The 14,920-nt window shown below is 42.0% G+C and overlaps 1 protein-coding gene across 1 annotated transcript in view; it reads right to left on the reverse strand.

The window, feature by feature from the left end:
* LOC115163631 (secretogranin-2) overlaps window positions 1–1,497 on the reverse strand; it is a 3,821-nt gene extending 2,324 nt beyond the window's left edge. Inside the window, exons 1-2 of the mRNA XM_029715671.1 lie at window positions 1,383–1,497; window positions 1–114 (exon numbers count right to left, since the gene is read on the reverse strand). The exon at window positions 1–114 is cut by the window's left edge and continues 2,324 nt beyond it. Of these exons, the coding sequence (XP_029571531.1) occupies window positions 1–102 (102 nt within the window). The 5' untranslated portion in view covers window positions 103–114; window positions 1,383–1,497. The remainder of the gene's footprint in view (window positions 115–1,382) is intronic.
* Between the last annotated feature and the right edge of the window lie 13,423 nt (window positions 1,498–14,920).

Here is a 14,920-nt window from a genome sequence, read left to right on the forward strand (position 1 = left end):
GAGAGAGGCCCCCTGGGCACTGCCGGAGCCCAGGAGGAGGAGGGGGAGCAGGGAGAGGAGGAAGGCCATCCCTGCCGAGGAGAGCTTGGGGAGTGATGGCATGGTGTCTTCAGCCTGGAGACAGACACAACAGGGAGAGAAGAGTCAGCGCTGACCTTTTAGGTTTAGGATATGAAGATTTTTCACTGGTCAGACCATTATGTATGTATCTGCTCCTGTCACTTCAGTTTAGAGTCCTCATTTCTTTCAAACAAGAATATGTTCAAGAGCTGTGCAGTCCAAATCGTGATTTTCTTCTGTTTTATATATATTTCCAGACTAAATTTGTTAATAGACCAATAAGAAAAAGAGTTCCAAGCCTTTCTGCCAATAACAGCTAGTTTTCAGTTTTTCCCCTTCCCACTCTGATAGTCCTAGCAAAATTATTGCTTGAGAAATTGCTCTTTGCTAAGAAGCTATTTTATTTCATTTTTTTAAACAATTTTAATTGAAAACAATCACAGTAAGGTACTTAATTGCTAGTCAGGAATGATTTGATATTGAGAACTGCTTCATTGGCCCTTTTAATGATGAGGCCAGTTTAAAGGCTTTTGTAATTATCAGCTCTAATGACCATTACAATTCTAAAATCCTTCATTTTTACACCTGCCTTTTATTCCCGTTTGACGCTTCAGCTAGATTGCTATAGACTATTAGTGATATGCATTGAGGTTCTTTCACTCTAGCTGCCGTTTTTACCCAGAGAATGAAAATCGCATCTGTTGAAAGCCAAAATGATTGTTTGCAGGGCAGTAATAGCATGGGCATTCAGCTCGCCTATAAATCTCATTAGTTTTCAAATTGTTGCTCTCTAGAATGAGTCACAATCCAGTTGTCTTGGTAACCTTTCGGCTGATGCTGGCTGCTGTCGAAACACTACTATCTACACACAAGACATCTCTAGCACACTCAAACAATGTTGTGTTGCACAAGCCTTTCACTGAGAAAATGCAATGGAACTTTATAATCATGCACCTAATTTGGATACAAATATTGAACACTGCTATTTATAAATCAACTAGTGGATGGATTGGTTTTGAAATCAAAGTGTTGTTTAATTTAGGCTATGTATTATCTGCTTATCCTACATAATAAAAACTACAAATTACTTTAGCAAATCACTAAAAACGAAACTATAATAAACGTGAATAGTTAGTCTAAGACAGTATAAAACAGATTATGCATCTCTTCACTGCGGTAGCCCTGTTTGCAAGCATCAGGTTGGTTAAAGATAAACGGATTTTAAAATGGAAATTAACATATTAAAATAACTGAAAATAGTACAACTGAATTCCATTTTCTTCAAATAATAATTTCGATGTAGGCCCTATGTAAAATCTTACCTCTGCAAAATAGTTTCAATCGATAGTCGTGAGTGAATTTAGCATCTCTTTCTCAGTGTAAGTGTGAGCAGGGATTCTCTGTGTTCAGCACCGGGGACAGCTCCTCCGGTTATATGAGGCGCCACCTGACTCGTGCGTCACTGCGACATACGCAATACTCGATCCAAAGAAACACACAAACATAATTAGAACTGGTTCACGTCTCTTCACCTCGACGTTCAATTGGAAAGGCTTATGTGATCACTGTTTTATCATCATGTCTAATTATGTTGGTTGTTAACCAACAGCGATGACTAAGTAATTAATATATACAATATCTGGACGGTAAGGTCGTGATTAATTAGCACAATGTCTACTTATATAGTGATAGACCTATACAACTATGCCTACGAGTTCTCCAGACAGAGTATAGGCTAATTATAGGTAATAGACCCAGTTATAATCATTTGCTCTAGGGACTTAAGCCTACGTGAGGCATTTTGTAGGCCTATGCTAAATAATGCTGCAATATTTGTGTTTCAAACTAAACATTTGTGTTGGCTATATAGCCTACCATAACTGCTGATGTTCGCAGTAAATTGTGATTTGCACCTATGTATGCATCAACAAAACGGCGCTGCGGGCGTCCCTCTCGAAAGAGAGGAGAATCCATCGATGACTCACTCACGCCCAAGATCGGTCAAAGAATGAGGCGGGGTGATGAGGACTGCAGAGAGATCGTGTGCTATGGGAGCTGCCTATGACCGTGCAATCGTAAGCCACTGGTCTTTTATTTTGGTTGCCTTTCAAGTCCTGTCTGGCCCAGGTCAGAGGGACGTCGTCACTTTCATTCATACATTTCCGTTGGGAGTCGGCACTCAGATGAGCATGGTAGTATGATTTGTTTACTAGGGATCCTGATTCCAGATACGCTTTCAGATATCGCTTCTATTTTGACATTGTAACAATAGATTAGGATTGTGTCTCAGTGCGACTGTATGCGTCTGTTGACGTATTTGGCTGACCAACCATATTTTGTTTACATTCAGCACATGCCTCCACTTTTCATGTAACTCCCTAATGACTGCATGAACTCGCGCATGCGCAAACACAGACACACACGCCAAGCAGTAAAGGATGTAAGGCTCAAGCAGCTTGGCTAATTGCTTGTGGTTGTGGCTGTGCTATGGGTAAACAGAAACCAATTACCCTTCTGTTCCACTCTCTCCCTCCTCCTACAGCCCGTCTTCCCAAAACACAGGCCTTTAGGGTCAAATAGAAACTTTTCTTACAGGCAATTAGCAGCATTCTCAAATGTAACTACAGCCATACACATATTGGTGTTATATCTTTGTAAGTGGTATCTGCATATGTTCCACCATCTGTTCAATGTGTTATCAAATTGTATCGGCCTATTAGAGAGACAAAAAAACCCTGCTGTCTCCAAGTGCCTCAGATACTAATCAACCTGCTTTATCCTAAGCCCTGGGTGTAGCCTAAAGATGCTCTCTGATTTCAATAAGATAACATCAGTGAACTTCAGGCCAATTTCTTCTTAATGCTTGCTTGGCATCATATAGACATTGACCTGTAGTAGGCTATTGTTCTGTTCCGTATCAGTAATACACAGACATCTGACACATCTATAACAATCCCATTTGAATTGATCTCATCGATCAAATTGACTCCAATGCCATAGCAATTATCAATATCTCTGATGATGTCATATAATAATAGTACAAAAAAAAATGCATGAAATGATATGTATGCATTCACTACTGTAAGTCGCTTTGGATAAGAGCGTCTGCTAAATGACTAAAATGTAAATATATAATAGGGAAACTGCATCATGACAGTGATCCTTCTCCTTAACCCCAGCTGTCAATGTCCTGGCAGGGTGGATGGGGAGAGGCAGAGCGAGTGAGGCAGAGCGAGAGAGGTAGAGGTTGAGAGGCAGAGCGGCGGAGAGAGGGAGGCAGAGGTAGAGAGAGGGAGGCAGAGACGGAGAGAGAGAGAGGCGGAGAGAGAGGGAGGGAGAGAGGAAGCGAGGGAAACCAGAGAGAGAGAGAGAGAGAGAGAGAGAGAGAGCGAGAGAAGGATAAATTGTATTGGTCTAGAAGCTTTGACGTCAATGGCTCAATTTTCAGGTGGATCATGTCCCTCTTTGTGTGTGTGTATGATATGGGCTAGTTGTCTCAGCCATTGTCTGCATATCTCTCTGTCTGTGTTGGGGGTTGGGCATGAACATGAGTCACTGAATTCTGTACATTTATGGCAATGGCAATTTGCTTCAGATAAACATCTTGGTGTGTGTGACGCACTTGAGTATGGGAAGACTATGAAATGATTTCAATATGCTCCAGCCTCCAGAACCCCCGGATGCCATATTAATACTCATCAATGTGGCTAGGCCTTACCTTATTACTGTGAGGGGATTTACAGGTAGATTACAAAGGTGTCATTATTATCAAGGAAGTTTTAATGTCACGTACAGTGAAATGCCTTTCTTGCAGACTCAAAACCCAACTATGCAGTAATCAAAAACATGAGAAATGAAATCGAGAAATAAGAACATGAGAAAGTAAGCATACTATATACATGGTCAGTCAGTTCCAGTATCATATTTACAATATGCAGGAATACTGGACTGATAGAGGTAGATATGTATAGGAGTAAAACATGTCTAACCTTTGTGTAACTTGTGAGGCATTTGTGTGTTGATGTAGTTGTTGTGCGACATACTGCTCTTACATAAATGTGCCCTTTTTTATTTTTCTGTTTTCATCTGCTAAAAAAAGGAACACTTTTTTTCATTACTACAAGAGCATGAGTCAGACGTAGCTTTTTTTACAGACAGATTGTGCTGAGAGAGAGAAAGCAAAGACAAACAGACGTCCTCTGCTGTTGGATTATTTTAAAACTAGAATGATGAAGTAAATATAGAAAAAAGTGCATTAGTTTGGACGTTTTTTTTCATTTGTATGATGGATTGACCAGGGTGATTCAGCGATGGAGAGGACAATGAGGGAAGTACAGTACATCATATTGTAAAAAGCAATGATACAAATACAGAGCCCTGAAGAACACCACCAATTCAAATATGTTCTTTAAACAATCTAGATCTCTGCTTTTTTTGTGGAGAGCTCCAACTCTTTTCTACCTCGAATTAGTCCTTCAGGAAAGTTTTTCTTGGTAAGCCCGTTTCAGTCTGTTTTGTAGTATTAACCATCAAACACATTCATGTTGATCCATAACGGTTTTGCATGTTTCTCAGAAGATGTCTTTGACTTCAAATGCCATGTAATCCACAGTGAGACAGAATTATACTGGTTACCATGGTGCACACATGTCCTTAGTGTTTGGTGTGGTAAAGAGCCCTCTAGGTAAAATTCACTACACTCTTAGAAAAAAAAATATCCTTATAGAACCAAAAAGGGTTCTATCAGTTGCTTCATAAAAGTTATATATAGAACCCTTTTATTGTCACACGCTGATCTGTTCACCTGTCTTGTGATTGTCTGCACCCCCTCCAGGTGTCACGTATTATCCCTGGTGTATATATCCCTGTGTTTCCTGTCTCTCTGTGCCAGTTCGTCTCGTATGTTTTTCAAGTCAACCAGCGTTTTCCCCGTACTCCTTCTTCTATTCTCTTTTGCTAGTCCTCCTGGTTTTTGACCCTTGCCTGTTTTCTGGACTCCGTACCCACCTGCCTGACCATTCTGCCTGCCCTGACCTCGAGCCTGCCTGCCACTCTGTACCTCCTGGACTCTGAACTGGTTTTGACCTTTTGCCTGTCCACGACCATTCTCTTGCCTACCCCATTTGGATTGTTTTATAAATATCAAGACTCAAACCGTCTGCCTCCCATGTCTGCATCTGGGTATCGCCTTGTGCCCTTATATTTATTGGGTTCTTTGACCAGAACCCTAGAGTCTCTTCTTCACTGAACCAAAATGGTTCCATATAGAACCTTGCATGGTGCCATTTAGGAATTATGGCTACTACTATTAAATTGTAATATTTTTAGCTAAGAATATAATTTAATAAACAATTAAATAATGGACAAAAGAATACCAGCATAGTTTTTAGAATTTATTGCAAACATATTTTGGAAATATGCACTGGTGGCTAGGGAGGCATCATTGTTTGAGTCATGGCCCACGTCAACTCTGGCTGACTTCTTTACAATACAGTACAACTTTGTCCATTATTTAAAGTGAATAACAAAAATGTGTGTTCTGCTCCATTCTCAACCAAACAGCAGACCTCATACATACAGTTGAGACAAGCACAAGTTCAAGCTGCAGTGCAGTGCCCCTGGAAGGAGAGCATGTTGTGGGGTTAAGGGCCTTGCTCAAGGGCCCAACAGTAGGGGAATGTTTTGAGGATGTAAACCCAGCAGCCCTCCAGTTGTCAGATCAATTCCGCCCGTTTTTTCCAGGGCCCGGCCCGGGATTTGAACTGGACACCTTTTGGCCACAGGTACAACTCCTGCCACAGGTACAACTCCTGCCACAGGTACAACTCCTTTGCCGCTGGGCTACCTAGCGCCAGTACAGTATGGGTTGTCTGACTGGTGCTAGAGAAGAGGAAAAAAGGAGCAAAAACATGAGTTAATCTGCCAAATGAAGACCGTTAAAACGGCCAGCTTAAGTCAGCTGATTCGAGCGATCCCTTCTGGTTAGTTCTATTCGAGCAGCTTAGTCTCCTATTCAGAAGACCCCCACTTTTGTTTGTGTCTTATTGGTCAAGGTAATGGCAAATAATTATCACCACATCTCCTTCAGCCCATCAGTGGCCTTGATTCCCAGGACGCTGTGTGGTCAGAAACGTGCTTTTCCCATCCTGATGAGCACTTCCACAGTTTCCCCTCTTGCTGAACATTTCCTCCTGTGGACTGAATCCCTGCATGTCTGATGTTTAATTGTGCGTGCATCTAAAGGACCACGTGGACATGATTCTCAGTTATCTGAACCGTGAGTGGTCAGATGTGTGTGTAAATGTGGACATCTTTGTCCATTAAACTCCCCTTAACCTGGACATCCGCCTCGTCCTTGTTCTGACCGGACATCGTGTAGTGGTTGCTATCGGCCCTAAGCCAACATCTAAGGTTTCTTATTACATTCATGGTCCTTTGATTCTCTACAATCCTACCCCTATTTTTCAAAGACAAAATGCTATGCAGACATATGATGTAGATTAGAAGAACAACGTACATGCAGTTGTTCTCAGCAGCAGCTGAAAGAGATCCTCTGCCAAAACATAGTGTGTTTAAAAGCCATGTAATGATTAACTAGGCTATTGAATCACTAAGACTTATTATATACACATTTCATTATCTCGCTCAGTCTTCTAATGGCTTCATGAAACATAGTCCCCTCAATTGACCCCACACTGAAATACTTGTCACGGTTGTCGTAGTGATGAGACCAAAACGCATCAGGGAAATGTATACTCATCTTCTTTATTATAAGGAAAGAAGGCAAACCCAAAATAAACACGTATACAAAAAGAACCACACCAACAATAAACAGTCCTGTAAGGCTTGACGCTATACACGGAACAATCTCCCACAAATAACAAACACACCCTAATATATGGGACTCTCAATCAAAGGCAAATAGACAACACCTGCCTTCAACTGAGAGTCCCAACCCCAATTAACCAAACATAGAAACAGGCACACTAGACTAAACATAGAATACATGAAAATCAAACAGTGCCCAAACACCCCGGAATACTTAAATCAAATGCCCCTTCAACAAACACACCACCCCGAACCACATAAAACGAATACCCTCTGCCACGTCCTGGCCAAACTACAATAACAATTAACCCTTATACTGGCCAGGACGTGACAATACTGAAATAAAAGTAACAATTAGCTAATTGCCAATGTTAGTCTGGTTCTGTAGCTCTATTTGGCATATCCCATAAAAAAGTATCTTTATTTGAAGGAGTTAGCTGGCTAGCTTATAACTTGGTGAATTAAAGTAGCCTAGCTTTTTCTGTTTAGCTAGCTAAATTAACTTGTTAAGTTAACTAGCTAGCTAGCTTACAAAAGTGCTCAAATTCAAATAACATTTCAACTTTATTTATCTAGCCTATAGTTTATCATATGACTTTGGCTTCATATATTTGAATTAAATAATAAACTTCGCTTTCTTTATCTAAGACTGTATGCTTTTATTAAAAACCTTATTTCCTCCTGCTTCTAATAATTATGAATAATAATTGATTGGATCTATGTAGTGCTTTTCTACCAACTGAGGTACTCAAAGCACTTTACATAGTAAGGGAAACTCGCCTCATCCACCACCAATGTGTAGCACCCACCAGTGTGATGAACGGCGACCATTCTAGATAGCCTTTAGTTTTCAACAGCACAGGTTTGTATGAACAACACAGGATTGTATGAACCTTGCTGTCTGCCACTCAGACCTCGGGCAGCAATGTTTGAATATGAATTTGATCATTTTTCTGACCAGGCAAAGTCATAGAGCAGCATCATTCATTATGGATAAAAATGTCAATGCAAAACAGCTGAAACAAATTAAAAGGGAATGTTAGCTGTCCTTCCAGAGTTTAATTTGACTGGGTTAGCTTTTGTTCACTGTTGTTTTCAGAAATTCCCATTACACTCTGGGGTAGGGATAGAACCCTCACTGGATATATACAGTACCAGTCAAAAGTTTGGACACACCTACTCATTCAATTGTTTTTCTTTATTTGTAAAAATTTTTTACATTGTTGAATAATAGTGAAGACATCAAAACTATGAAAAATGTAGCAACCCAAAAAGTGTGAAACAAATCAAAATATATTTTATATTTAAGATTCTTCAAAGTAGCCACCCTTTGCCTTGATGACAGCTTTGCACACTCTTGTCATTCTCTCAACCATCTTAACCTGGAATGCTTTTCCAACAGGAGTTCCCACATATATTGAGCACGTGTTGGCTGCTTTTCCTTCACTCTGCGGTCCAACTCATCTCAAACCATCTCAATTGGGTTGAGGTCGGGTGATTGTGGAGGCTAGGTCATCTGATGCAGCACTCCATCACTCTCCTTCTTGGTCAAATAGTCCTTACACAGCCTGGAGGTGTGTTGGTCATTGTCCTGTTGAAAAACAAATGATAGTCCCACTAAGCGCAAAGCAGATGGGATGGCGTATCGCTGCAGAATGGTGTGGTAGCCATGCTGGTTAAGTATACCTTGAATTCTAAATAAATCACATACAGTGTCACCAGCAAAGCACCCCCACACCATCACACCTCCTCCTCCATGCTTCACGGTGGGAACCACACCTGCAGGGATCATCCGTTCACCTACTTTGCGTCTCTCAAAGACACGGCCGGTTGAAACCAAAAATCTGAAATCTGGACTCATCAGACCAAAGGACAGATTTCCACTGGTCTAATGTCCATTGCGCTTGTTTCTTGGCCCAAGCAAGTCTCTTTTTCTTATTGGTGTCCTTTAGTAGTGGTTTAGTTGCAGCAATTTGACCATAACGTCTGATTCACACAGTCTCCTCTGAACAGTTCATTTTGAGATGTGTCAGTTCAAGTAACAATCTGAGGTGCAGTTAATTGCCAATTTCTGAGGCTGGTAATTCTAATGAACTTATCCTCTGTAGCAGAGGTAACTCTGGGTCTTCCTTTCCTGTGGCGGTCCTCATGAGAGCCAGTTTCATCATAGTGCTTGATGGTTTTTGCAACTGCACTTGAAGAAACTTACAAAGCTCTTGAAATTTTCCGGATTGACTGACCTTCATGTCTTAAAGTAATGCTGGTCTGTCATTTGTCTTTGCTTAGTTGAGCTGTTCTTGCCATAATATGGACTTAGTCTTTTACCAAATAGGGCTATCTTCTGTGTACCACCCCTACCATGTCACAACACAACTGATTGGCTCAAACGCAATATGAAGGAAAAAAAATTCACAAATTAACTTTTACAAAGGCACACCTGTTAATTGAAATGCATTCCAGGTGACTACCTCATGAAGCTGGTTGAGAGAATGCCAAGAGTGTGCAGAGCTGTCATCAAGGCAAAGGCTGTCTACTTTGAAGAATTTCAAATATAAAATATATTTTGATTTATTTAACACTTTTGTGGTTATTACATGATTCCATATGTGTTATTTCATAGTTTTGATGTTGTGATTATTATTCTACAATGTAGAAAATTAGTAAAAATAATCAAATAAATCCTTGAATGAGTAGGTATGTCCAAACCTTTGACTGGTACTGTGTGTATATATATATATACCTTCTTTTCGTGAAGGGTTCTTTAATCTCGTCCAAAGAACCGAAAGGTTCTATATAGAACCCCAAATAACTATTTTTTTCTAAGACTGCAGGTAATGCTCAGTCTTCTACACTACAGTAGTGTCTATTCTGTGCTCCTTCTCCATTCAGTGCTGTGATAACAGACCACAATAGGACTTCATCACAACCACGCTACAGTGGTGCCCCATCTTTCCTTCATATTACTTCCAATGTATTCCTTCCATTTCTCCGGTCTCCTTTGCCTAAATCAGCTAACAAACCACCAGAAGAGTCAAGAAAAATCTATAAAACAAAGCAAAAAGTAAGTCGGCCTACAAAGGGCTCATATAATATTTTCATTTCTCTCTCCTTCTTTACCCCATGTCCCTGACAGCCCCAGTAACAGCTTCCCTTTTTCCTGAATCCATTCTGCCATGTTACACAATAAGACATGCTCAATTCTGTTTGGGGTGTAGAAATGGCTTCCCTTGGAGTCTTAAGATTCTTGTTGCACTTCAACATAGGCCTTGCTGAATCCAGGCTTGTTATGCTTACATTGTCTTGGGCTTTGATGTTTTTATTTTAAGAGATGGGGGGGGGGTGTTTTGTGATTAGCAGATGCTATGTGATTGGCACAGAGAAGGAGACCAATGGTAGCTTGGTTGGTCTGAAAGATGTGGCTCAGATAAAAATAAATCTCTCCCCGCCCACAGCTGGCATTTCGTAGAGACATCCCTTTGCTGCGGTGACACAAACAAGTTGTAATTGGGGTAGGAGTCACACAGGAATTTCCCAAAAGAAACATCACATTACACTTTAATACTGCACATACCCACAACAGGGAGGAGAAAAGAGGAAGAAAGGACGTAGAGGGACATTGACTATGCGTGTCTGTGTTCATTCCAGTCAAGCACATGCAAAGACACTTCTCATCAGCAACTTGGCTCCATTTCAGCCCACTGAGTCCACAATCAACTTAGAGGAAATTCAACCTCCTCCCAATCCCCATCTGAACTGAAACCAAGCTCAGGAGGAAACCACCATTCTACTACAGTATATGCTAATGAATTTTAGGTCTCTTTTCTCCCAAACACTACTGGTTTCTTTTGACCCCGTTCCAATCTTATCCAACATTCTCATGCCACAGGTGTCAAAAGAGGCTTAATATTGATATCACAACTAACAGCTATTTGACCACCAAGATCTATTTCCAGACCTCTAACATGTTCATTTAATTGACCCTCTTGTGTGTAAGGAGGAGATTAAAGGTTATGTTGTGAGAACTAGGCCTTTTGGTTTTGTCCCAGTGTGCTTGGCTTCCTGTAGTGGTGGTCTATGGTTTCTCTAATTGACAGTTCAACATGCCGCGCACCTAGTAATTGCTAAGTGCCCATTGAGACAGGAAGCTGCAGAGGCCCCGGCTGTCTGCTCTAGTAAAGCATCTGATCCCAGAGACCAGAGAGAGAGGGAGGGACAGAAGGGCAGAGAGCGAGAGGGAGAAAGACAGGAGAGGGAGGAGCAGAGAGAGAAGGGAAAGAGAGCGACATTAGAGTTTGAGAGAGGAGAGAGATGGCCTGGGGGGGAGAGGAAGAGAGAGAGGGAGGGGAGGAGAGAGAGGGTGTCTGGAAGTACAGCCAGTATGACTCATAGGTCAGATTTGCACAAGAGAGCTATAAAATGTATGTGTGTGTGTGTGTGTGCAGACATCTTTGCCTGTGTGCATGTCTTTGCGTGTGTGTGTGTGTGTGTGTGTGTGTGTGTGTGTGTGTGTGTGTGTGTGTGTGTGCACGCACGTGTGCATGTGTGTATGTGTGTGATTGCGCTCCTGGTGATATGTGAGAAATGAGAAAAACAACCACCTGATTTTATCTCCCCCCTAACCCATGATACCCAAAACACCAGCGGCAGTTAGAGTGTGTCAATCATCATCTCTGAACACCCAAGACGATCGCTCTATAAAAATAACTGACGGATATGACAGCAAGAAGACTCAAGGCTTCGAGATAAGCATGAAACCTAAAGTAATTATTTCCCATGAAATGTGGTTTCTGCTATTATACTGACCCAGCTAGCACATAATGTTCTGAGAACCATATGTTGGTTTGGTGAGAGCATGGTTGTCCTATGGTTATTTTGCATACAACCTTCCAACAACTTTCTGGGAATGGTGCAGGATAGTGGCTTGGCTTTGGAACATTCTCAGCACTTGACAAAAAACGTAATTTTTTTATTATTATTATTTTTCATGTGGATTCCACGTCACAATACTTAAATGTCATTACAATTTTGGAACGTTCTCCAACTGGTTTGACATTAGGAATGTTCTTTAATAGTTCAGAGAACATTAACAAACATCGTTCTTCTGTGGGAATTTCAGTACTTCAGCATAACGTTTCTTACAGGTTTCCTCATGGTTCTATTTAAAGTAATTTCTCAAATGATTCAGATAACGTTAAGAAACTTCCATAAAAAAACACGAGAACTTTGGTAATGCTCAGAGAACCTTCTAGGAATGTTAATTAAAAATATACATTCCATTCTCAGCACCAACAAAACTCTATCTTCTATCTTATAAAGTGTGTCCAGATGTGTTGACCGCACACACTAATTGGCCACACCTGATCTTAATGAGTGCTTGTTTCCTTTGAATTGGGTCTGTTTAAATAGACTGAAATGAACAGCTTTGTATGCGTAAAAAAAACAAGGCATTCTAGCTCCATCCTGGTGGCATACCTCCCTGCAACCCAAAAGTGTACATTCCCAGAACAGGTGAAATTTTCACTTCCATTCTCAGAACGTAACCAAATGTGCCAGCTCGGGAGGTGCAGACTGACTGTCTAGACAATACATTCTGCTCCCTGGGTGGCTGTGAGACAGCGTAGAAAACTGTAAAATCTATAGTAAAATGTTAAATGATAAGAAGGATACTGCTCTCATGTGACTTCCCTGAAATCCCTGTGGCTGGGGGACTTTTTTTACCCCTTTTTCTCCCCAATTGGTAGTTACAGTCTTGTCCCGTCGCTGCAACTCCCATACGGACTCGGGAGAGCCATGCGTCCTCCAAAACACGACCCCGCCAAGACGCACAGCTTCTTGACACAATGCTCACTTAACCCAGAAGCCAGCCACACCAATGTGTTGGAGGAAACACCGTACACCTGACAACCGAGTCAGCACGCATTGCATCCGGCACACCACAGAAGTCACTAGAGCGCGATGGGACAAGGACAACCCGGCCAGCCAAACCCTCCCCTAACCCGGACAACACTGGGCCAATTGTGTGCCACCTCATGCGTCTCCCGGTCGTGGCCGGTTGCGGCACAGCCTGGGATCAAACCAGGATCTGTAGTGACCCAGCTAGCACTGCGATGCAGTGCCTTAGACCGCTGCGCCACTCAGAGGCCACGGCTGGGTGACTTACTTGTTGGTCTGTCTCCTATGGCTGTGTGACGTCTTGGTCTGTCTCCTGGGGGGGGCTCTTTCACTGATCTGGGACCTGTCTTTTGGGCCAGTGAGGATTTTCAGCATGAGAGAGCAGAGTGAGGACAGTAGACTACACACTGATAGGCAGACTACAGCTACTTTAGAGTAGCAAACACATACAGTCACTTGGGACCACTGGGCGTTAGTGTGGTGGGAAGTCTCAATCAATAAATCGCTCAGGCAGATGAAATGGACTGAGGTGTGTGTGAGTGTTTTTGTGTGTGTGTGTGTGTGAGTATGTTTGTTGTGTGGGTGGCTAGGTTAGAGTAGAATGATATGTTTAATGTTATTGCAGCTCATGATCTCCCTCGTCATTGAGTCCTCTTGCTCTGCTACATCTATCTACATTCTGCGTCTGATTTGTTGTGATTTTAACTACTATAACCATAACAACAGACAGAAAATACCAATCCTTTTGATAAACTGGCTTGGGCTTAGATAGAAGGCAGACAATAAAACGAATGCACTGTATATCACCATAGAGGCTTCTCTAAAGCAGGTATTTCCTGACAGGCTGAAGGCACGCTGTAATGTCTTTTATTCCCTAGGCAGGAGGAACAAGACAATTGTCTTCTGTCTACCAGGATGCAATCTCCCGGCGGCTCTGACAAACTGCCCGCAACAGAAACATTTGCCCCTTTCCTGGGCCATAGGAATCCACACAGCCCGGAGCCAGGGCCACTTCCCCAACCCCTGTCTCTCTTTATCATCCAACGACTATAAGACACGCGACGGGGCTATGGAGAGGTGAAAGATGTCCCCTCTTCATTTGTCCCTTCATCTCTCTCTGTCTCTATCTATAGTATACACATCTCTCTCTGTCTCTATCTATAGTATATACATCTCTCTCTGTCTCTATCTATAGTATACACATCTCTCTCTGTCTTAGTATACACATCTCTGTCTGTCTGTCTGTCTGTCTGTCTGTCTGTCTGTCTGTCTGTCTGTCTGTCTGTCTGTCTGTCTGTCTGTCTGTCTGTCTGTCTGTCTGTCTGTCGTCTGTCGTCTGTCTGTCTGTCTGTCTGTCTGTCTGTCTGTCTGTCGTCTGGTCTGTCTTTTGGGCAGGGTTTGAGAAGTGTCACAAGAACAGGCTTATCTGAACTGGGTTAACAGAAGTATATTCAAAATTCAATTAGTTCCAATCGAGCGCCATACTGAACATTAAATCCCTGTATTTCTCTGTCATGCAGGCAGCTAGTTACACAATGGATCAGACAAAACGCTTGATTACAAGGCAGAAAAATGACTGCAATTATACAGGACTAGGTGTTCAGTGTATGTGTGTGTGTACGTATGCACGCACACAAGCAATCACACACACACACACACACACACACACACACACACACACACACACACACACACACACACACACACACACACACACACACACACTGACCTATGCACATCAACATACACACATCACCTTACATCCATCCAACACTTATCTCAAACTCTCATCAACACATGCACACAAGTTCTCACGTACACGCTGTCACACCTGCTGGTATTGAATCTCTTCTCTCATCTATTTGCTCTTTGTCACTTCCTCTGCAGAGAATGCCACTTGGCTTTTGTGAGCGGCAGTATCCATGGTGACAAAGGAAGTCGCTCCATTGGTGGATGGCCCCCTCAGGAGCAGGTGATATGAAGTTGCTTTCAATTGGCTTTTTACAACTTATAGCACAGTGAGACATTGTGACATTGTTACCCTCGGCAACAGGGGTCTCAGTGCAGTGGAGACATGCAGAGAAGTCACAGAAGTCAGCTCAAAAACATTCAAAACATCATTGATCACTCAACATTCAAC

The sequence above is a fragment of the Salmo trutta genome, chromosome 26, assembly GCF_901001165.1.
Source record: "Salmo trutta chromosome 26, fSalTru1.1, whole genome shotgun sequence".
Lineage (NCBI taxonomy): Eukaryota > Metazoa > Chordata > Actinopteri > Salmoniformes > Salmonidae > Salmo > Salmo trutta.